This window comes from Dermacentor silvarum, chromosome 10, assembly GCF_013339745.2.
Source record: "Dermacentor silvarum isolate Dsil-2018 chromosome 10, BIME_Dsil_1.4, whole genome shotgun sequence".
NCBI classification, from domain to species: domain Eukaryota; kingdom Metazoa; phylum Arthropoda; class Arachnida; order Ixodida; family Ixodidae; genus Dermacentor; species Dermacentor silvarum.
In genome coordinates this window covers 107,458,316-107,482,955 of record NC_051163.1, presented here as the reverse complement: position 1 = coordinate 107,482,955, position 24,640 = coordinate 107,458,316, and the positions used below count along the sequence as shown (strand labels likewise).

At 48.1% G+C, this 24,640-nt stretch overlaps 2 protein-coding genes across 2 annotated transcripts in view; one reads left to right on the top strand and one right to left on the bottom strand.

The window, feature by feature from the left end:
- LOC119431747 (putative phospholipase B-like 2) overlaps positions 1-19,123 on the bottom strand; it is a 121,948-nt gene extending 102,825 nt beyond the window's left edge. Inside the window, exons 1-3 of the mRNA XM_037699218.2 lie at positions 19,113-19,123; positions 17,366-17,518; positions 10,431-10,590 (exon numbers count right to left, since the gene is read on the bottom strand). Coding sequence (XP_037555146.2) covers positions 10,431-10,590; positions 17,366-17,518; positions 19,113-19,123 — 324 coding nt within the window. The remainder of the gene's footprint in view (positions 1-10,430; positions 10,591-17,365; positions 17,519-19,112) is intronic.
- A 337-nt stretch (positions 19,124-19,460) lies between these two features.
- Positions 19,461-24,640, top strand: part of LOC125941092 (ATP-binding cassette sub-family C member 4-like) — a 95,742-nt gene continuing 90,562 nt past the window's right edge. Inside the window, exon 1 of the mRNA XM_049658026.1 lies at positions 19,461-19,547. Coding sequence (XP_049513983.1) covers positions 19,461-19,547 — 87 coding nt within the window. The remainder of the gene's footprint in view (positions 19,548-24,640) is intronic.

Genomic DNA, 24,640 nt, shown 5'->3' with positions numbered 1-24,640 from the left:
AGTGGAGGGCAAGTAGGTCACCGGAAGAGGACAGTGGCGCCGGCTTCTCCGAGTCGTCCGAGCGGCGTTGACATAATGCCGGCGTGACACAGAAGAAGTAGAATTGAGGAGAGTGCTGCCGACGTCTCCAATTGCCGAAGTACTCTGTTACGTAGTAGTTAGTTTATCAGACCAATCTGAGACTTTGTCTCTGATTGACCAGCTTCTCCTTGCTTAGCTTGCGGTAGCTTCTTGACGATCACAGCGGCGTGCATCGGTGCCCTAACGATGCTACTAAAGTGGATCCTCATTGATGCAGACTTGGCAGAGCAATGTCATCTACGAGACGAAAAATCTCGACAACATTACACTGCCAAGAGTGGTGCAGAACGACAGCTACAATTGGACAAGATGGCAAAGATCATTGCTCAGCACTGCGAAGCGGGACATCAGGAACCACCTTCGATTGCTGCGCTAACAATTACTTCCAGGAGCACTTCTTTAATTGCTCTATCAGGGCGGTGTGCGCGATCAGCTGTAGTTCCTGTCGGACAGTCGGTTTTGATAATCTAGGTAGAAACAAACAGGCATCATTATTTCATTGCTCCACGAAAAACTGCTCCCTTTACTTACCCAAAGCAATATACGAGCAATTCAGATTTGTATGATCGCAAAAAAAAGAAAGAACACCGTTAAATTATTAAGTAGAATGTCTTCAGCTTAATAAATGAATTGCGTGCAACACTAAGGTAAATTTTTTATAAACGTCTAACGCAAAAGCGGTTCGGAAACATTTCGAAATAAACGTAGGTGACCCACTTTTATTTCGAGTATCCATATTTGGGTCGATTCCGCATCCAATCTATTTCGTTCATCGCCCGCAGGATGGCAACCGCAGTCGAAATAGCCCACCAGCTCTGCGAGCCGATAGATTAATTGACGTCTCGGCTACCGAGGTCTACTTTCCATCAAAGAGTATTGTGTAATCAAGCTGAAAAAAGCTCGAACGACAAGAACGAAGTGAATAAACACCGTTTGACGTATCTTCATTGCAGGCGAGCATAAGTTTAATACGTGCATGGTGTTTCATACAGATTATACTGGAATGATCCCTTGATGTTTGGTTTCGAACTTCATTTGCACTATACGCAAAGAAAGAAGTTCTTGTTGGCGGCTGCGAGCAGCCAGTGCCAGAACGATCGCTAGGCAGGCAACTGCTATTCTTTTCGGTCCGGGCAGTCTCCAGTTATTAAAAATGTCTGTAGTCTTCGGCCCACTACTGGATATGTAGAACGTGCCCGTCAATTAGGCAGGGACAGTTTTCACAGTTTTCTGACGTCGCGTCCCAGACAGGGACAGTGGGGGCAGCTTGAAATATTTTAACAAAAAATGCTGGGTTCATTTTCCATTCTCAGAGCTAAATGCATAATCAGTGTCTACACGTCCTGTTGAGGTGGAGAGTTCTCACCGATTTTGTGACGTCACGTTACAGACAGCCGAAGTGGGCGTGGCTCGAAAAATGCTGAGCGATCGCGGAGGGTTAATTGCGGAAATGAAATAGAAAATTATTGGGATAGCTTCACGTTATAGCGCCCAAGAGGGATGTGACCATGATCCTTGGCGAGCATTGCAAAAGTACACGCCACAAATAAGCCACAGACAAAAAAAAAACGCAGTCTCGTGCTTTTCTCCGGTCTTTTTCTGTCCCTATTTAGCAAGTCATGCGCCAGCAGGATCATGCACGTGACGTCGCCATGGTAAAAGCCGTTGATTGGTCCACTGATCAGCGCAAAGAGCCCTAACGTGACCTGAGCCGGCTGTGTGTTTTAATTTAAAGGGGAAGTAAATGTTGTTCGGCCTTCTCCTTGCCTTTCGAGGGAATGGGTACTACTCTCCTGCTTGGACGACCGAGACGCACTGCCACACATCTGCTCAAGAGGGGAGTACTAATGCTATAACTAATGCCTATAGATTCACTGGAGGCTTCAGATGGAATAGAGCAGACGGTGAAGCTTCAAGAAAGAAACTTTCATTTGGAAGGATTTTTACGTGACCAAGTTACATAGCTGCCGTTTAGAACTGGATCATATCGGGCAAACCTACATCGGCAGAGCCGAGGGTGCCCCGACCCTCAAGTTTACTCCAGAATACTTGGTCGTGGCAGTGGGCACCCGTTTTGTAACCCTCCTTGCTCATGGAAGGTGAACCCTCAAAAAAATTCCAGTCAAATGACCACTTCATGGTTTTGTTATGGGGCCACTGGTACATCAACCATATACTTTTTGAAATTCATCGCATGAGAAATCCGACGACTAATCTGTCGTTGAATCTCGCCCACTGCCACTTTTTAACACAGCTCACTGTGTGGACTCCTCTGTCTAAATAGAGCATATAACTATACAAAGTGCAAAAAGGCCTCATGCACACTCATCGCATGATATGAGAAAACTAACAAAAAAAAGCACCCAAGCATAGATGGCACCATAAAACACTCTAAACATAATTCTCCGCTTGCGTAATAAAACACTAATAAGAGAATATTCGTAAAACGTGGTGGCCGGAGAATGTGAAGCTATGACCCCAAGTCCCCAATACCATGAATAATGAACAAACATGACATTTCTTTCAAGTGAAGCGACGTTCGTCACTGTAGCAAACTGCTCGCCAGCTGCCCCCGAAGGCTGTAACTAAGGCGCCTCGGCGGATACACTCGTCTTGCCCCTGAATGGCGAGACTGCTCGATGTCAAAACCATGGTAAGATTCAAACTACAAGTGATTTCCACGATGGTCAAGACAAGTACAGCACATGCATGCGACGCGCAGCATGCGTGGTCATAGCATTAAATTTCAGCGAGATTGTGGATCGATAAGGGTGCTCGCATTTTGGCTAATCATTAGTCGCATTACAAGTGCGCGACGGTGAGGCGTAAAAATTAACATCATCCCAAAGGAGTGACAGCTTTTCTCTTCCGCAGTTCATGTATCGGTTCATAATGTGCTATTAACCGAAATTCATTACGCTGAAGCAATCAACGACGCCAGTTCTTGCATACATGGAAACAATTATTTGGATGGCGGGCTTCAAGTATGTCGTTATTATGAATCATTCGAGTGTAATAATTAACCAAAAAATATCAGGCTGATTTTTATTCTTGGCTGCCTAATTACTACCTCGAATCATTTCAAAATGTATCCATCCGGATATAGTTAGGCAATCCGGAAGAAGTCACCTAATTATCGTATCTTCCCAAATTTAAGGATTTTCGATGGTTTCGGAAGTCAAGGCCGGCTAGTCTACTTATGTCAACTGCAGGATGACATAAGTGAACTTCTTTCTCCATAAGTGAACTCACCGATCTCCATTTATTTCTGCATTGTACTAGCTGAACAATATTGCTACACGCGTGTTGTATTTGGTCGTTTGAACGAGGAGCGTGGGCGCCATCACTCGAACGAAGAGGAGGAAGTACGAAATGGGGTCGCGCCGTGAATCCAACCGGTCAGTGCTGCAACCGCTGCAGTAAATATAATCTGTAAATAGTTTCTCGTTTAATTGACTCGTCCATCGCGTAACATTGTGGTGGAGGTGCGCGTCACAAATTCCCTAAATTTTTCACACCACCTAGAGTACTATAACGTAAAATTATTCCAAACTGTTTTGATTCCAAACTCCTGACGTCAAATTACGTAACCACATTGTCTGAACAACCCAATCAAAGACCCTCCTCGTTTATGGGAGGTCACCTTTGTGCGCTTTCAAAACCAATAACATTGTCTACACTCAGCGGTTTTTCTTATCTAATTGGCCGACAAGAGGCGAGGAGCACGCTCTCGTGGAGAGGGTTTCGATGGGGCCGAGCCAGCACAGTGGGAATAGATAACCGCATGAAGAGGGGGTGCTGGCTTCTCCGATTGGTCCGCTTCGCTTTACTTAGCTTGCGGTACCTGGTCGAAAATCGCGACGGCGTGCAACGGAAGGATAAGAATGCCGCTAAAACGGATCCTCAGCAAGGAAGAGTTGGCAGAGCGATGTCGTATGCATGCCGAAAGGGCTCGATAACGTTTTGCTGCCACGCAAAAAGGTTTATCATGCACAAATAAATACATGCTCACCGGCAGGTGTGAGTAGCGAGGGCCTGAGCGATCGGCCGGCAGCTACCTTCTATTCCTTTCGGAACGGGGCTGTCTGTAGCTATTTAGAAAAAAATTTTCAGTTTTGTTCGGCATATTATTGCATTTTTTTCGCGTACCCGTCACTTTGACGTGGTGAGTTTTCGCGGTTTTTTGACGTCGCGAGACAGACAGGCGAAGTGGGCGTAGCCAGAAAACTTAGACCAATAGCACAGGGCTTATGGTGAAAAGGCATCGAATCAGGAATGGTTATTTTTATTTTGTGCGGTTTAATCATGCATAATCAGTCTGCACACGTTATATAAGAGGGGGAGCTACCGCGGTTTTCCTGACGTCGCGTGACAGACAGGCGAAGTTGGGAGTGGTCCGAAGATGTTTTGACCAATCGTGGAGGCTGATTGCAGAAATTGGAATCAAAACAGTTTGGAATCATTTTACGTTATAGCGCCCCTAGTTCCCCGAAATACCGTGTACGTTTTGAGGAAACAGACGAGAAGGTTGAAGGCGTGTTCGTAAGAACGTGGGTTGTGGAGCAGCAATTGTAGTCCTGACATCGCCGGCCCCTCAATATGCGATGATGATGATGCATAACTTCATTAAATTGGGAAAAAGGGGGTAGGGGGTTAGGAGCTTGATGGGTAAGGCCACAAGTCCAGGGCTCCCATGACATCTGCCGCCAGCCGCACGTGACCCAGAAGAACCTTCTGCACCTCCGGGTCCGAGCTGGCGAGTTGTGCCTCCCATTGCACCAGTATGTTAGTTAGATTATACCTGCCTAAATAGGCTTTTAAACTTTGCGGTCCATTTTGGCATCCCCATGACGATGATGATGATGATGATGATGAAATAAACTTTAATTTTCGAGACAGTGCACCCGAGCGTTTGAGCTGTGGATCACTCTAGGTGGGAGGGTCCCTCACACCAGGAATCCTCTGGCCGCGATAGCATTCCGGGTTCTGGTGACAAGACGTCGTTGGTCGTCCAGGGCCGGGGTGGAGAGCGTGGTCTCCCCACGTCTCGGCGAGGAGGTTCACATCTGCGGTCGTTGTATGATTGGTAACGGTGCCTTCGGGGCGCCACGAGCACTCGAGTAGTAAATGAGCCAGAGTGTCTGGCACGACGCAGATCGGGCAGTTTGTGTGTAGTGTCGAGTGGATGCGATGCATGAGGATGCCATGGTTGTATGTGTTGCTCTGCAGTCTTCGGAATGCGGTGCTTTACTCTTTGGTCAGTTTTGGGTGAGGTGGCCGGTACACCCTGCGTTCCAGTCGGTAGTGTTGGAGGATGGCGTTATACGTAGGCGGGGGGGTATTGTCTCCGCTTCCGCTGCGTCACCAGGCGGTCGGGGATCTCGAGAGGCGGCGAGAGAGGCCCGGTTGACGTGATCACGGGCCGCGGCGTGTCCCGCTTCGTTTTCCTCGAGCACCTCGTGCCCTGGTACCCACGTGACGCAGGTGTAAGGGAGCGGAGTGCTTATTTTCTTCAGAATTTTGACTGCTTCCACCGATATTCGGCCTCTCGTGTAATTGCTTACTGCGGATTGAGAGTCCGTGAAGACTGCGACCGCATTCGTACTCGTGGTGGTGGCGAGGGCGATCGTCGCTTCTTCCGCGGTCTCCGAGTTCCGCACCCTGACGGTGGCGGATGCCAGTTCTTTGCCTCTCGAGTGAACCACACTCAGGGCGTAAGCGGTTTTGCCCGGGTATTTCGACGCATCTACGTAGCGAGCATCTGGATCGTGCTTGTGCCATCTTCGGATGGCGTCGACTCGAGCGAGCCGGCGTCCCCGATGATAGTTGGTATCCCCATAAGATGTGGTAAAAAGACTGTGGCGAGTCGCTACACCACGGACAGGAATGTCCATACATCGTTGGGAAAATTTTGCTTAATCTTAGTAAAGTTGGGTAGACTTGCGTGTGAATCCTGGATCTATTGCATCTTCGCCTTCCAAAGATTTGTGGGGGGTGCCGTATTTTTGTTGCATGCCTCGCTGGTGAACAGTAACATCACATGGTACCATGCGTGCCGGATCGTTATCCTCCTCCTCGCGACGGCTTTCCAGTGACGTGGCGGGTTGTTGTGAATGGAAGGTGCGGTGGTTGCTCCGCTGAGTTCGTGAGCTCTCGAGCCAGAGCGTTAACCTTCTCAGTTTCGTCCAGGCCTGCGTGTCCCGGGCACCAGACCAGTCCGTATGTATTCTTGCGTTCTTTCCCAGGAGGCTGCTAACCTTGAAAGGGAGACGGCCGTTCAAAAGAAGCGGCACGCCTCTTGAGAGTCTGAGATGATGGTGTTGTACGACGCCCCCGCCCATTCTCGGTCCTTGATGGCCAAGGCAATCACGAAGCAATGTGCCTTGGCAATCGAGGACGTGATCAGGAAGGCGCTTGAGATTATGCTGGTGTTGTCATTGCCAATGACAGTGACTACGGCACGCTTCCGGTTGTACTTCGGGGCGTCAACATAAATGGTATTTTCGTTGTTTTTGACTAGTTTGCCTAGCCATTTTACCTTTTTTTCTGTATTTGTGCATATTTCTTGGGACAGGAGCAACTGAGATCCTTCTCCGTACGGCACCAGCACCTCGTCCAAATTTTGGGGGTGTGGTGAAATACCCGCCCTCAAAAGGATGTCGCTGCCCGATCTCGTCTAGCTAAGTCGGTTTCTTTGTGAAATTAAAGTTGCTGCCTTGAGCTCGGTGTGTGTGTTATATACACCAGACCCAAGGAGCTGGTCAGTCGGGGTGCTTTCCGGTAAGCCCAAGGCCACCTTATAGGCCCCCCTGATGATAGAATCAACCAGCTCCTCCTCACTCTTGTTAAGTGTGTGAAAAGGGAGGCTGTAAGCAAGTTTGCTGATTACGAGCGCCTGTAGTAAACGTACAGTGTCGATTTCTTCCATTCATTGCTTGTGGAAGATGAATCATCCTTGCCACTTGTTTCGTTGCCGAGTTTGGTGAATTGATTGTGTGGAAAACGCCAAAATTATTTCCATCCCCAAACCCTGAAAGAATCCATCCTTGCAGGCGCTCAGACCTATTCACTGACGTCTTGCATGGGAAAACTCTTCGAACGGGTCATACACACTAGGCTTCAAAATTTCATTGAAGACAGGGGCTTGTTCCCGGTCACCATGTTGAGCTTCTGTAACAGCCTCTCTACACAAGACGCGGTCCTCTTCTTACAGGAAGAGGTACTCAAAGGCGTACCTAAGGGTGGGGACCACCTGTCGCTAGTTCTTGACCTGAACGGTGCCTTCACCTGAACGGTGTACATAGGAGCATTCCTCACCGGGAGGAAGGCTACGATAGGAATATCGCAAGTCAAATCCGATCCGTTTCAAATGCCGAAAAAAAGTACGCCTCAGGTAGCGATCTTCTCTCCTCTGCTTTTTAACATCGCCATGTGTAGACTTGCGCGAACCATGGACGATGTCCCGCAACTGGGTTATGCCCTTTACGCGGACATCACGCTATGAGCCCCGTGCGGGTCCCTAACAGAAAAGGAGCAGACCATCCAAGAGGTGGCCATTGCAGTTGAAGAATTTGCCAGTGCCGGCGGTCTCAGCTGCGCTCCCGAAAAATCGGAAATGATATGCATCCACGGGATACGATATAAAAGTAATGAGAACATAGAAATTCGAATCGAAAATCAGCAAATCAAAGAGGCCACAGTTGCTCAGATCCTGGGTATCTGGGTTCAGAGCAACGGCAGGGACACCCACACAATATGCGATGAATCTGACCTACGATGTCTGAGAATATGCATAGAAAGTACATTAGCTTTGTAAAGCGTGAATGCACTCGGACGGGCTACTTGCAGACTCGGGAGGTGTTCGCAACTTCCAGCTTAACCTCACCGCTTTAAGTGTCTTCTTTAAGGCACCGCTAAGTAACAGGCATGCTGATGCCATTGTGCAGCAGAGGCTTGTAAAACAACACGTCCCTGCTTGTTCTCCAATGTGTCCAGGAGATTGTTTAGGCTCGTGACGTTTTGTTGCGCTGCTAGGCGCACCGCAACATTCCTACAGATTGTGCAAGTTGCTTGCCCGTTTTCATTCTGTAATTGCAGATCTCTTTAGGAAGTGTTTAATAGCACTGTAATAGCGATATTCTGAACATAAAACCTAACTATGCTGAATGTATAGGTAACTCAACATGTGTACTTCTTCTGGATGGATATAAAACTAAGGAGCAGCCGTCATGCTGGACACATCAGGTGCGGCTTGCACGAGCATTTAATTAAGAAAATAATTATTTGAGAACGCGTTCTTGAATGTTCCTCGAAAACTCCTAGTCCGCACTGGAACGCGTTCTTAAATGCGTTGTTACTTTCGTTATTAATGTTCGCGCAAGACACGCCATAATCTTAGACAGACAGACAAAAAACTTTATTGAAAGTCCTCAGAAGCTAGAGGGAAAAAGAAATCGACACGCAGGCACATTGCGCATTGCATGGATGTGTACGCGTGCTTGTGTGCAGATTTATGCATTTATGCGTTCAAAACCTGGAGTCATCAATTTAACGCCCTTATTCATGGAAAACTCACCCCTTATATGCGTATACCCTGTGAAGAAACGCCATTTTAACACCCTTAAGAAGTCTATGTGTACGTTTCATTTTTTTTTCTTTAGTATTTTGCCTTGCTCTGCATTCTGTTAAAAAATGGAAAGGAACCCGTACGCGGTTCCGAAACGCCGGATTATTCATCACACTTGGCCAGTGACCATGATTCTGCACTCTGTTAAAAATGGAACTCCTTAGTGCTACTAGTCTAATTCCGCCATAAGAACAAGATGAAGGAATCCGATTTTGGTCAGAGGGACTCGATTTTTGTTAGTCACAACTATTTGAAGCCACCAGATGATGAAGCCAAGGAAAGAATAGGAACTTTTTTTGAAGTTTTAGTTGAATCGTAGAATGATAAGATAAAGCGAAATGAACGCGGGCGAAAGAACAACTTGAGCCTTAGGGAGCTGAACCCGCTATCTCTGCATTATAGGTGCGGATAATTGTGACTAACAAACGTTAGGCCCCTTGGCACCCCTTCTTCTCGTTCATTGCGTAGCGAGGGTCTATACTCTGGCGGGCTTGATGGCTTCAGATAGCATACGGGAGTTTATTGGTCAACCACCTGTGCCTGAAAGGTTCACGTACTACGAGACGCCGTCGACCATCCGCCACTATGGCCGCGAGGGGCGCTGGCTCACACTCCTGGGCTAGATATTGTACGCATACACAAAGACATAAATGCCCCAAAAATGTTCGCTGGGGAACAGGAGCCGCTGTATCAGAATTGCTAGCGCAACAACGCATGCGTAATGCGGAGGTTGTGAGGTTGGCTCCCAGCGGCGACAAGTTGATTTTCGTCCCACTTCATTTCCTTTTAGCTTATCGTTTTTACGATTCAGTTAAAGCTACAAATAGAATTTCCAAAATGCTTTACTTGGCCTCATTAACACCCACAGGTAACGCACTAAGCACTGCACTGAAGGTCGCGCGTCTTGGAGACAGCTCACTCCCCAATGAATCGTAAAAGTACAGTAAGCTTGGCGAGCTGGCGAGACAAGCTTACTGCACTTTTACGTTTTTTTTACGATTTTTACGGCGAGAGGCTGTTTGTTCCCGCCTCCAAACGCGCCACCACCGAAGGTTCAGGACCACCAGTCTTCTTCAAATGAGGTCGCAAACGAGGCGCCGATGGCCTGCTCTGATCTCCAATCTCCGTAGGGCGTAGGACAGGCCAGCACTGCGAGCTGCGTGTCCTATGTTCTCTGCGTAGCGCACTGCGGTATGCGCAAGCCGCCAAAAGCCATTAACCAAATATCTTCCAGTCGTAACGCCACTTCTCCGGCAAGACCTCTCAAAGGACAAGGCCAGCCGGGCCTTTACTATAGTCGCGCACAATGCTTACGTATTGTGCGCGCCTGAATCTTTTGGAAGTTTGCCTACACAGTCGGCATGGCACGGCGTGAGTTCAATGGCGGGCACTGGAAACACCTTTCTTCTGGTTCTCTGACTCCACCCGTAACTTTCGCTGGACTGCACGGAGTTGGTGAGCGATGAGGAGAGAGGGAAGGCAGGGAAGGCGAGCAAGACTACACTGCGGCCGCGTAGTTGTTAATCGTACGCCTCTAACGTTTGTGTTATGGCATCGTCCCCAAGCCTTTTTGCGGCTGTATGTTCACTATAGAGTGGTATCTAGCTGTCACTAATCGGGAATGTTTGAAGCTTATAGTGGGCCATGGTGGTGCCGGCGTATGAAACTTTAAGGCAGATAAAATGAAAGTGAAGTGAAAAGTATGCAGCATGGCATAGCATACCTTCGTGTCCATGCCACCGACTGGCCGTCGGTACATTTTAGGAATGTCGTATTTTCCGTGTGGGTCAAGCAGGTCGTAGCGGGATGATACGGCGTACACTGGGTTGTACGGCGGAGTGCAGTTGCAGCGGGAGAACGGGTCGCGGGTGTAGTCGTTGTACCTTGAGGAGGATAAACAAGAAAGGTGCTTTGGTGGTTGGCACAAGTACTTAAAAAGTCACAGTTTCGCCCAAAAGGCGATGCATGAATTGCGAGAGCAAATTTACTAGTAGAGTATACGGAGTATGGATAGCAGTTTTATGGACAGCATAAACTTGGACACATTCGCTCAGTAACTGAACTAACAACCATGGTGTCAGCGCGCTCAAGCAAACATGAATAGATCACACTCGATGACCGCAGAGAACAACTGTCAAAACGCTGGCGTGAGTGAGCGCGCCGGGAGCAGTGACCGAAGTTTCGTGTGGTTTATCGCTTCAATGGAAACTGAGCGGCCAAAGCACAGCGCATACAAAGATCAGAGCCGTGCGAAGATCGCTTTCAAGATACGGTGCACGCGACAGCCCTCAGCCGTGCAAACTACGCAGTTCCTGGCAGAGTAGAAGCCGCGTACCCTCCCTCACGCACTGCCTTCCCACTTTCCTCCTTTCGTGTGGGAGATTTAGTCGTTAGTTACCCTTTCGCTCGGTCGCTGGATACGCATTTAGTGCCACAGCTAAACGTCGCCTCTCGTCCCTCTCTTCCATCCCCCCACGGCCTTTCACAGACCGGAGACGTCGTGATTGCTCTCCGCCGTGCGAGAGAGAGAGAGAGAGATTGTGGTTGCGAAGAAGAAGAGGCGCTATTTCTCTTCGCCAAGCTGAACCACCAGCTCACGCTTTTGACGAACACCTTCGCATCCGTCGGTGGTTGGGCCGTTGCACGTCACAGTGAGACAGCGCTTCGGCCCCACCGTCTTGGACCTGTCCTGCCTGGGAACGCCGTACGCGCTTCCCTCGGCGAGAATATCATCATGCGAACTACTTCGAATCCTCAGCCACCAAAGTATGTCGTTGATGCTTCCTTGGTGGTAGAACCAGCTGCCGCGACTACCAAAACGACCGCACTGTTCATGGACACCGGCCCTGGTTCCTCGGGCAGCTGGACAGGTAGCATGGCGGAGACGATACGCTGCGACTTTCAGCAGCCGGATTTCGTAAAAATACCGCCGTTTTGCGGCTTTGGGTTCATGCTATCAATGCTATGCGTGACCGTCATGCTTGGCCAGACCAAAAACGATGGCTGGTTGCGGCAAACCGACTTTGCGGTGCCGCCAAGGCTTGGGACAAGTACGAAGGCATCAAGCAGGGGTCCTGGCTTGAATGCAGCTCTTATAGCTGCTTTCGGCAAACTTCATTTTGCCTGCGCGTCCCCTACATCCCCGAGCATCAGCTGTGGCTCGTCGTCGTCGAAGATCGTGGCCGAGAACTAATGGTTCAGCAACAGCGTCAGCGAGTCGATGCCTCAGCCCCCACCGCATCAGTCACATGCCTCCGGTTCGAGCAGCTCCACGTCGGCGTCCTCCGCTTTCCACAGCGAACCCGGCAGCAAGGCCTACAAGACAGCGGATGAAGCTGCATCCGCAGCGGCGGTGCAGGCAGAGGCATGTGGCGACGGCACGGGCAATCTGCAGTACTGCCACCCTTGGGACACGGACCCAGCCGCCGTGGCTCTGCGGCTGCTGAGGGCCGAGAAGCAGCGCCACAAAAGCCCCACTCCGGCACACGCCACCTCTGCCGCAAAGGGGGTACCGTCCACCAACGAGATGGCCCACCAGCGGCAAATGTACGAGACGGCGTTAGACTTACGTCTGAAGCAGCGAGGTACCGACCAGGGCTTGGACCGAATGGGCCAGGGTCCTGTAATTACCCTCCCTGCACTGCAGCAGCAGCCGCGCGCAGGACCACTCTACCCGGCGCCGTCGTCGTGCTCGTCTTCGGGAGTGTCAGTCACACCAGGCAGCTTTCACTGCAGGATGCCTGTTGTCCAACGCCACCACCACACTAGGGGAGCAGTAGCAGCACTTCGGTATCTTCTACTATTCAGCAGCAAGCAGCCCCAACACCTCCTTGTTCCATCAGCAGTGGCGGTGGCAATCCGTCATTTCCAATTCCTGCTACCAGAGATCATGGTTTGGCGTTCAAGACGAAGTGAACTTGGCCGCGGGCGCTCGCAAGGCGGGCGCTGGAAGACGGCGAGGCAGAGAATAAAACAGCCTTCCCAGTGAACGGGTTTTGTCTTTGTTTTCTCCTTTACAATATATACAGGGTGTTTCAGCGGACACTTTCTAAATTTATTTAAGGTTGCCTGTGGCAGATAGCCCAATTTAGTTAATGTGCTGGTCTGCACGAAGAGGCGGACATTACTTGCACAGAAAATTGAAATGCATAATAGAATAATTAACAACAATTCACTAATTAGTTTTTTAACCAATTACCTTATCGCTCATATTGCCATTTACAAATTGTAGCCGTGGAGTTCGCAAGGCGGATCCACTTAGAATTAATTCTCAGGATGAAACCAGTTTCGAGATAATAATTCGCGAACTTTGCGGAGAAATACATTGGCGTCCCAGTTACTTTTGCGCTTCAATGCATAAAACGACGTTTTGTTAAGAAACTAACTGCAACGCCATTGCATTTCTCCGCAAAGTGCGGGAATTAATATCTCGAAACTGGTGTCACCCCGAGAATTCGCTCCAAGTAGATCCGTCTTGCGAACTCCACGGCTACAATTTGTAAATTGCAATATGAGCGATAAAGTGCGCTGAAACACCCTGTATGTAAAAGGAGCACACATACGGAAAATGTATGTTTAGTGGCGAATGTTTCAACCGTGTCACGGAATTCGCCAGAGTAAACGACGATGCAATATACATATATATATATATATATATATATATATATATCGTATGTGTGTTCCTTTTTTTAAAACTAAGTATACAGGGTGTCCCAACTATCATGCACCAAGTTGTCAAAATATGCAAATGCCGCGTAGCTGGACAGAACCAACGTAATGTTCTTTGCCGTCGCTTGGAGATACTGAGCTTATTCTTTCCATTACACCGAATTAAATAATTAGTCATAATTAATTAATCAGGTTCTGAATTATCAGATTAAAAGTGTCAATGAGTATATTGTAGAGCAACATGAAAAACTCCCGATACAGCTTTCTGTTGCTTAGAACGTGCTATATAAAAGTCTTCTTTGTAGGGTTTTACGTGCCAAAACCAGTTCTGGTTATGAGGCACGCCATAGTGGAGGGCTCCGGATTAATTTTGACAACCTGGGGTTCTTTAACGCGCACTACAACGCTAGCACACGGGTGTTTTTGCATTTCGCCTCCATTGGCTACATAAAAGTGCTTTTCCGACCGTGAAAGACGCCAGCGAATACAAGTAACATTTCCCCTCGACTGGCCGCTCGAGGCAAGTTCGCGGTCTGCCCTGCCGGGAAGGTACTTTGGAATAGGGTTCCCAGCTTGCGTTTGCGTCATGTGCAGGCGGAAGAAAAATGAAAAAAAAAAATGCGATAGGAAAAAAAACAACAAGAAATAATGCAATTCGTAACATTTTACAGGAAGAAAAGTATACCTGAGAGTTTATTATTTTCAATGAGGCGGCGTTTGCGCACTTTAGAGATGTTCGCGACCAAGGAGGCTGGAAAAAAAAAACTTGTTCGCGAAGGCGCCGACACGACCCAAGGCAGGTTTGGCGCGTTTCGGGCACAAGCTCTATTTTTGAAATTCAGCGCTAGGGGAGTGTGGAAACCCGAATCCAATGATACCGTTTGAGTTAGGTGCGTGCACTGGGACAAGGTGCTTTTGTATTCTAAAAGTGCCTATTCTAAAACAGCCTAGTCAGTGCACGGAAAGGTTGGACGACTTTGACACCGGCGTGCTGCGGCACTTCTTTCGAAACTTTTAAGCGAGGAATCAATTACGAACGTGGGCCTTCTGCGCTGTGGCGAGGGAGTTAATGGTAAGGCCGCCACAGGTGTGCTACCCAACGCATACACATGCTTCATAAACTGACTGTTTTTCTGCAATTGTAACTTGCACCTAAAGTTGGTCAATTGAAATTATTGAACTTTATTTAATCACTTTATCTGCGATTATCACATATGCTCATACGTCATGCAAGGGATGATGTGTTGCTAGACAAATTGCGGCAGAACACATTTCCCGATGACTATCAGCAGTAATGCGTTGGCATTTAATCAATATAGCTACACAACGTATTGCCACCGTCGTAACGAGTTATGAGGCGTGTACTGCTGCGGCACTCCTCTTTCGCGCTTTCCTGGGAACACTAGGCGCCATCTAGTGCAGCCGCTGCGAAGCCCAAGCATGGCCTCCGAAATGAATGGAGCGCGGGTGCGTGCGAACGCAGAGATATGCACCATGCAGCAACCGGGCCCCTGTCTCGCGCTTACTTTCTGGACTCGCTGCGCCATCTAGTAGCACTACCAGCACGTGGCCTCTGAGACCAGAAACACGATACTCCGGTGCCTGCCACGAACGCTGAGAATTGTTCCCTCGCTTGCCGCAGCCTCATTGGCACATACTGCAGTGACCCAACTTGGTGAGAGGGTCATCGCAGAGCGGCACATACCCAATGCATTCATAGCGCAGCTCGGTAAAGCGGTTGTGTGACAGGCGTTCATTGAAAGGCGGCACATGCCCGGTGCATTTGTCGCTCAGCTTGCTGATGCTTCAGGTTGCTGTCCTCGAGGAACCCTTCTGACATGGATTCGATTCCGCTCAGCATCGGGTAAATTTAAGGGAACGTTTTCGTAACTGTAGAGCGGCACGTTTCGAGTGGGAGATAGTTAGCCAAATTAGCGTCAGAGACGCTCAGCGAAGAATGGCACACACATACTTGCACATGCCTAGTCACTTAAGTGGGCATCCATAAGGTTCATTGAAGAACAGGACAGACCGTGTGACACACACCCTGTGCTCCAAGCCGGCGTCAAAGGGTTTCTTCGAACAGCGGTACCTACTAAATCCCGCATGTAAAGCCACCCCTGTCGGCGTGAACGAGGTTAGTAGAAGAGCGGCACGTATGTACGTACACATTGCCACAAACCATGTGACCCAAATTGGTCCGGTGGAATTCGTTTCGAACCCTGCTCTCTCAGCACAGAAACCCAGTGATTCAGGTAGGTGAGAAACGGTTAGATAGAAACATACAAACATTCCTAGATAAATATGGAACCGTAAATCGATAGATAGGCCCCGAAACTGCTTGAAGTGCCCAACGAATGCTAACGCCTTAAAAAACGGCACCTACCCTATGCTATTCGGGGTTTGTTCCTTGCGCTACGCCTTCCCTTAAAATATTCTATATATATGGCAATGTTTCCAATAAGCTAACTGTGTTCCAGCTACATAATCAAGGAAAATTGTGTTTAGACTAATTACGCTCATTTCAGGTTGCCAAAGCTTCGATCGTGTCGCCCATTGCCGCCTCATTTCTAAATTATCTGCCCTTCGATTAGATTCTCTCACTTTATCCTGGCTTCAGAATTTCCTTTCACTTCGCAAGCAGTTCACGATTGTTAATAATACTTCCTCTCACTCTTCCTACGTGTTTTCTGGCGTTCCGCAGGGCAGCATTCTAGGCCCGCTTCTTTTCCTGATCTATATAAATGACCTGCCAAATAACATGTCATCAAGTATTAGAATCTTTGCTGACGACTGCATGTTATACAGAGCAATAAACAGTCCCGACGACCACCTGATCCTTCAAGACGGTCACAACACTATCTCTTTCTGGTGTAGCACCTGGCTCATGACCCTAAATACTAACAAATGTAAAATTATTTCTTTCGGACGTAAGCGTGACGTTTCCATTTTTTCTTACCAGATACAGGGAGACAAGCTTTCGCGGGCATCATGTTATAAAAATCTTGGCGTTTGCCTCACACCAGGCCTCGCCTGGTTTGAACACGTCACTGCTGCGTGCGCGAAAGCCTCAAAAACTTTAGGGTATTTATGACGTAACCTCCGTCATTGCCCCTCAAACATTCGCAAATTATCGTATCTAACTTTCGTCCGCCCACAACTTGAGTATGCCTCATCTGTTTGGTCCCCTTCCGCTCATTATCAAATTAGCATGCTTGAAGCAGTTCAGAACAGAGCCACCCGTTACATTTCAATGAACTATGACAATCATTCAAGTGTGACTCAACTTAAACTTGATCATTCCCTTAAACCATTGGCCATTCGCCGTCAAATGTCTCTCCTATGCCTGTTTCACAAGTACGTCTACAGCAATAAAATAGCCTCGTTACACCTTGAACGCCACCTTTTCACGTCACGCAGGCTACATAATCACCTCAGCTTCACGCGCATCTTTGGCAATACGAACGCTTTTAACACATCCGCACTTCCACAAGCCATCCGCATGTGGAATGATCTTCCCGATGATATCGCCTCTGATAATAACCTTAACACATTTCGCCACAAGCTTGAGGTATATATTTTTTGTTAAATAGTGCTGTAACATGGTCTCGTCGTTTAAGTTCTTTTGTTTATTTTGCTATCTGTTGCGTTCTTGTTTGTTTTTTGTTTTCTTCTTCACTTGCACTCAAAGGCTCTTTTAGTGCTTATTTCGGAAACGTATTCTGTTGTGCTGCATTTTTTTTGTTCACTTGCGTTGGAGACTCGTTTTGCATTTTGCAGTTTACTCTGTTGCGTTGCGTTTTGATGTTCACTTGCATTGTAACCCTGTTCCATGCTTGTTTGCTTGTGCTCTCATGGTATTAAGTAAACTCCCCTTACTCAATGCCCTTTGGGCCTGTAAGGTATTTTTAAATAAATAAATAAATAAATTTATGTCTTGGCAGTTAGTTGTCGAGGGCAAATAAAGGTGGCTAGAACTTGTCTGCTTACCTCATCAGCGCCATCATGGAGTCTGTGTCAGTGACTTTGACATGGTCTCTCCTGAATATTTTTGCCCTGGGATTATTATCGTAGGTAAAGTAGTCACCATACTGTGCCACCAGCGCTGCTTGACCGCTTATAATGAATACGTCCTCAAAGTACCTGAAAAAAAGTAAACAAGGGTGAAAATCGCAAAAATTTGTGGTTGATTTTATGAGAACCGATTGCTACTGTTCGATCACTGTGTTTGTCTGAACTTTCACACAAGTATCTGTAGTTGTCCACAGAACAGTGTGCCACAGAGATTATGGCGTTATTATTGTTACTGTTTTCACTATACATCCCCATTATCGGTGCTTTTAATATTGCACTAGACGACTACAAAATTTTTATCCTCTTACCCTCACAAATTGTGTGTTGTATTTGGTTGTGATAAAGTGTACTACTTATGCATTCGCATATTTATATATTTACCTAATGGTTTCTGACATAAAAACCTTTTGCGAGTCACGGGGGTTGGGGAGGTTGCACTTTTGTTTTTTACCAGGAGCCGTCAAGACTATACAATCGAAAGGAAAAGAAAGCGACAAGCTTTTAGTTGTCATGGAAATACATGAAAATATACAACGAAATGAAACAATATACAACATTAAGGACAACGCATAAAACATGGATAAACATAAACAGCCACACATAGCCAATGATACATTTACAATGCTGGACAAGCAGCGTATGCAGCAGCCACCTAAAGCTTACAGCATCTTGAATGTTCGCTATATCATCAAGAAGGTGATTTCATAATACAATGAAACGTGGGAATGCAGATATGTGCTGAAAGCGTTCGTGTAATAATAGAGACGCTGAAAACTGAGATTATTGTGCGGACGGGGAGAAATCAGAGGAAGTCGAGAAGCGGAAAGGGAGAGGGATGTTGGCTGCTTCTTTATTATTGTGTATATTTTGCGCTTGTCTGCATACATTGCCTTTGCTAGGTGCTGCTTTTGTAACAGGTGATGTGAGACAGTCCAGTATCACCTATGGTTTTTTCTCTCATCCCTTCTCTGTAATCATACATGAAAACCAAGACAAGCTCAACTCCTATCCCCTTCATACCCTGTCCTCAATACTTCTACAGTCCGTTAGGGCGTATCCAACATGAAAAAAAAATCTATATCTACACTGCAGGTCAATTTCCTAGCCTGCTGAGTATCGGTCTGCAGTATAAGCTTACGCGAGCTGGCTACCGTCCCTACACATCGCCACGTAGCCTGCATTCACGTACCATGCAAATCGCTTTAAACATCAACAGTGTCCATCACGACACGCGGAGTGCGCCTGTCTACCAACCTGCGTGCGGACGAGCTGCCACCGAGAAGCTGCCCCACCAATGAGAAACGATAGCTTGTGGCTTCATCAAGGGAGGCCGCGAGCGGCGTTCGAGGACGGTGGCACGTGACAGAGAATGACTTACCTTCGCTGCGCAGGCAACAGAGTGATCCTCTAGCTCTGGGCACAACTTCGGCCCTTTATAAATAATTTATTTTTTATAAACCTGTGTTGACTAAAGTGGCTACATTTCCGGTGGAGATGCTGGGCATGATTCCGAGCCCCACACACCGAAGAGAGCGTAGTCCTAATCCTCGGTGACTGGAACCCGTGGAACTGACGCCAGTGCCACCAAATGACCAGCCATCGTCTTCGAGGGGATTCGCCAGAATTCTAACCTCTTCTCTTCGCGGCAAGGGAGCCAACTGACCGCGCTACCATGACCAGCCAAGTTACTACCCCGGCACAGCTCATCGTGAGCCAACCTATCCCACCACAGGCCTTTCACGGCAACTCGTTCGAAGACGCCGAGGACTGGTTGGACCCTTTCGGGAGAGTGGCAAGGTCGAACGAATGGAGTGAAGAACGCAAGCAGCGCAATGTGTACTTTGCTTTAGAAGACTCAGCTGGAACCTTGTACGAAAACCACGAGACTTCTCTGTCGTATTGGGAAGAGTTTCGGCAGTAGCTGCTGGCTACGTATGGTAGCAACGATCGCAGGGAGAAGGCAGAAACTGCTCTTCGGGCACGGTATCAGCGCACGAATGAAAGCGTAGCCATGTACATAGAGGACATGTCCCGCCTTTTCAAGCGCGCTGACCCCAACATGAGTGAAGGCAAGGAGGTGCACCATCTCATGCATGGGGTAAAGCAAGAGCTTTTCGCTGGTCTCGTACGCAATCCGCCACGCACCGTTGCCGAGTTTCGATCGGAAGAACAACGATTGAAATGACGCTTCAGCAGCGAGCCCGGCAATACAACCGCGACCTAAGCTGCGCGTCCGCAGATGTTTTTTCTGCGTGCACTGAAAATAATCTGCACACACTACGGGAACTTCTCAGGTCTGTAGTCAGGGAACAGCGGCGCAAGATGCAGTCTCACGCAGTTCGGCCGGAACCGTCTATCGTCGATATCGTCAGAAGCGAAGTGAGGCAAGCCATACGGGTACCACAGTGTGAGCCACCACCGGCACGACGAACGCCAACGTACTCTGACATGCTCAGGTGACCCGCCGTTCGCTGATGCACCCATCGTTCATAGTGCACCAATTGTTCACAGTGCATCCACCGTTCACAATGCGCCCATCGCGAGGCCAAGTAACTACGTACCGATAGCGCACAATGCGCCCTGTATGGCTGAGAGAAGGCCCAGGAAAAGTGATGTGTGGCGTGACGCCGACCGTAGGCCCCTGTGTTTTCACTGCGGAGAGGCTGGTGATCTGTACCGATTTTGTCCGTACCGTCAAGCCGGTCTTAGAGGATTTCTTATAAATGCACCATGCCCCCAAAACGCTGAAAGACCGTCCTACATGGAAGAGTACTTATGTACGCGTCAGAGTTTTAGCACACCTCGCCATCACCAACCGCGGTCACCATACCCCATGCCTTACCGATCGCCAAGCCCGTGTGCCTCTTCAAGCACGGCTAGGCCTCGTTCGCCTGCCACGAAGCCGGAAAACAGAAGTGAGAGACCTGTGGAGGAGGGGCCGCTAACAATCAGACATGCGAACATCCTCCTGTGCGGAACAAGGGTAACATCGACGATTGGTTCCAGGTAAAGAAGTGCAGGAATGATAAAATCGCTTCAGCCTTGCCTTTGTGCATTGATGGGTACGAGCTGAATGCGTTAATTGATATCGGGGCGGATTATTCGGTGATAAGCTATGAACTGGCGAAGAAGCTGAAAAAGGTTCGGCGGAGTGGAATGGACGTCAGATCCGCACAGCATGTGGTCACCTTATTATGCCTCTTGGCAGGTGCGCCGCAAGAGTTCGAATACGAGAATTTACATACGTTCGGTGAATTCGTTGTACTTTATAAATGCTCGAGGGATGTTATACTTGCAATCGATTATCTGAAGGCTAACGGTGCCATTATCAAATGACAGAAGTCAAGGGTATCATTCTCGACGGAACAAGCTATAACCTGGAAAGAATCAGGAGAACCATATATCACCCCACTGCGAGTCGTCGATGACGGTGTAACTGTACCGCCACGCAGCAGTGTAATAGTTCTAGTCAAAAATGACACACACAGCGAGTGCGAAAGTATAGCAGATAGCAACACGAAAGTTTTCTTGAACAGGAGCGTGTGTGTGGCACGGGGACTCGTTCACCTCCGTAAGGGGTGCGCAGATATCCTCCTCACTAATTTTGGAAACGAGTTTCAGCACATCGCGAAAGGAACAACTATCGCCTTCTTCCATGAGTTTTCTGAAACGACAAAATTAGCCAGCCTAGAGCTAGCATCAGCAGCTGTGCCAACGACCCGCGATGTCCACGAAGTAATTGCCGTCAGTCGAAACCTTTCAGTGCTTCAAAAACAACAGTTACACTGCCTGATACAGGATTTTGCTGAATGTTTCTCTAGTTCTTCAAAAGTGTGGCGCACGACCATTGCAAAGCACAGAATTAAAACAGAGGAGACAACCAGGCCGGTATGCCAACATCCGTACTGAGCATCGCCGAAGGAAAGAGAGATTATCAAGAACCTTGTGCGCAAAATTTTCAAAGGCGATGTAATTCAGCCTTCCAGCAGTCCGTGGGCATCTCCCGTAGTGCTTGTTAAAAAATTATGACACACTGCGGTTCTGTGCAGACTATACCGTAAATTGAACAGTGTGACTACGCGGGATGTATACCCCCTTACACGCATCGATGACACGTGAGATCGGCTACGGTGTGGAAAATTTTTCTCCTCCCTCGATCTGAAAAGAGGATATTGGGAAATTGAAGTGGATGAGCGAGACCGCAAGAAGAGAGCATTTGTCACCCCGTATATTGACTCTGAATGCAAAGCTCTCCCATTTGGTCTCTGTTCAGTGCCGGCAACGTTTCAGCGCATGATCGACACTGTACTTTCTGGCTTAAAATGGCAGTCTTGCCTAGTAAATCTTGACGATGTCGTCATCTTGTCTACAACGTTCATAGAGCGACTGCGGTTAGTGTTAGAGTTAATCCATTCGGCAAACCTAACAGTTTAACCGGGGAAGTATCAGTTCGCATTTGAAGAGCTTCGGTTCCTTGGACATGTCAACAGCTTCTTCTTCTTCTTTCGGGGGTTTTACGTGCCAAAACCAGTTCTGATTATGACTCTCGCCGTAGTGGAGGGCTCCGGATTAATTTTGACCACCTGGGGTTCTTTAACAAGCACTACAACGCAAGCACACGGGCGTTTTTGCATTTCACCTTCATCGAAATGCGGCGCCGCGGCCGGGATTCGATCCCGCGATCTCGTTCTCAGCAGAGCAACGCCTTAGCTGACTAAGCGCTCAAGGTGTTCGACCAGATACCGAAAAGACAGCGGCCGTCTGTCTGTGAAACCGGCAGGCCTTTACAGCCTATAGATCCACCGCAAGCACCATTTCAACAAGTTGGAATGAACCTTCTTGGAGCCTTTCCTACATCTTCACTTGGGAAGAAGTGGATCATGGTGGCTCCAGATTACTTAACCAGGTACGCTGAAACAGACTCCCTACATCGAGGAACGGCGGCTGAAGTTGCCAAGTTCTTCGTAAGCAACGTAGTCCTCCGGCATGGCACTTCAAACATCGTCATTACTGATCATGAAACAGCCTTCACAGCGGAACTTATGCAACGCTTGATGAGGATGGCTCATACTGACCATAGGAAAACTACCGCCTATCATCCTCAAAGCATTGGTCTAACTGAACGCTTGAATAGAACTCTCGCTGACAGGCTCTCTATGCATGTAGATGTTGAGCATAGGATATGGGATGAAATTTTGCCCTGTGTCCCCTTTGCCTATAACACGGCCGTATAAGAGACAACTAGAGCCACATCAATCCAGCTTGTATACGGTCGTGCAGTTACCACAAAATTGGATGCTATGCTGCCGATAGATGTTTACCCCCCGAATTTAGGTGAGTTTTTACAAAGAGCCAAGGAAGCCCGCCAGTTGGCAAGATACCGAATACGTCGCCGACAACAGATCGAGGCACGGCACTACAACCGGCGACATCGCGAAACGCGATATGAACCGGGTGACAAAGTGTGAGTATTGGACCCCAGTACGACGTCGTGGGCTGCCTGAAAAACTTCTTTCTCGATATTTTGGGCCTTGTGAAGCAGTTCGCCGACTCAGTGACCTTACTTATGCGAGCGTTCAAGGCAACGCAACCCCACAGACCCCGTACATGTTGTGCTCATGAAACTTTATTATTACCGATAGATTGAACGAGCAACCAGCAAGACAGCCATGATACAAGTTAGTTTATCTACAACACCTACACATTATGTTGTTTTCTTACGCATCGGGTCGATGCGCATTAGTAGGGGGGATAGTGTCACGTAGCCTGGATTCACGTACCACGCAGATTCCTTTGAACACCATCAGCGTCCATCACGAAACGCGGAGTGCACCTGTCTACCAGCCTGCGTGCACACGAGCTCCTACCTAGAAGCTACCCTACTAATGGGAAACGACCGCGTGTGGCTTCATCATGGGAGGCCGCGAGAGCGCTTGAGGACAGTGGCACGCGACATAGAACGTCTTCGACTACCGCCGCTGCACAGGCGACAGAGTGATCCTCTTTACCTCTGGGCACAAGTTCGCCGCTTAATAAATAGCTTTTTTTATAAACCTGTTATTGAGTTATTGACTAATGTTGCTACAATATTTTTAATGAATTTGCACATGACACAATCGAGCGGGTAACTAAACATGGAGGTGGCGGTCAAGCGGTTTAAGCGACTGATATGTTCCTTGATTGGTAATTATTCTTCTTTAATTTGAGCAGTGCAGTGATAAGGCAGGGAGAAAAATAGGCCAACGGGATGTCGTTTTTTTCTTGTAAGTCTTGCGTATTCAGTGCACTGCTCAGTCAAGGATATACAAGTGGCTCGTGGAACTGACCGTCAACAAGCAAGCGCGCAAAGATTTCAGACAGGATTATTCGTATCCCGCCATACATAAACAATCTCACTTCGACAGGGTTTATCCCCGGGCACAGGAACACCAGATGGTGGGAATCTGCTAAAAAACTTGGAAGCAGAGCATTTTCGACAGCCTATTCATACTTTAAGTGCTTGAACCAAGACCCAGTTGACGGAACTATAAAAGCCGACAGACTAAACTTTACAGACAGAGACTTTCCCTGTGAAAGTCAGATAGCTGTCAATGGAGCAGGGTTCTTACAATGCACGGGCCCTTTTCACCGGCCCTCTTTATGGGCCCTGGCTCAGCCCCATCCCGAAAGTGTCACACGAGGCCCACACGTGCCCAGCTCTAGGTTTTTAAACCTGGCGGGTACCCGTAATACTTGGGCCACGCCCGGTTTGGCCCGTTAGCCTGTGAGTTCGAACAAAACACAGTACGGCTCTGTGTGGATCTGAAGACGGCAGCTGAACAAAGATTCTTTGCAAGAGAAATATATGACTGGCCAAATTTTCACTGCATTCGTTGCTGAGAAATAAATTGGTAAAAAAATCATAGTTTCGCCGTAAGGGCGGAACAATTAATGCGATAGTAACATGCCAGAATAATACACGGAGTGTAAGACTAGTAGCTGTTGAGGTAGTATGAATTGAAGTAAATGTAAGCTAAGTAAAATCTAGCTGTTGTGCTAGGGGTCCTCTGCTTCAATCCCACCATCGGTCAATTTCATTTATGTTTATTAATTGAAGCAAAAGTCTCCTTTAGCGGCTTTACCACCACTTTTCCTGATCGGCTGTTTCCAACCCTTTCCTGGGCCGATCCCGGAGGTGGTGCACAGCCACGC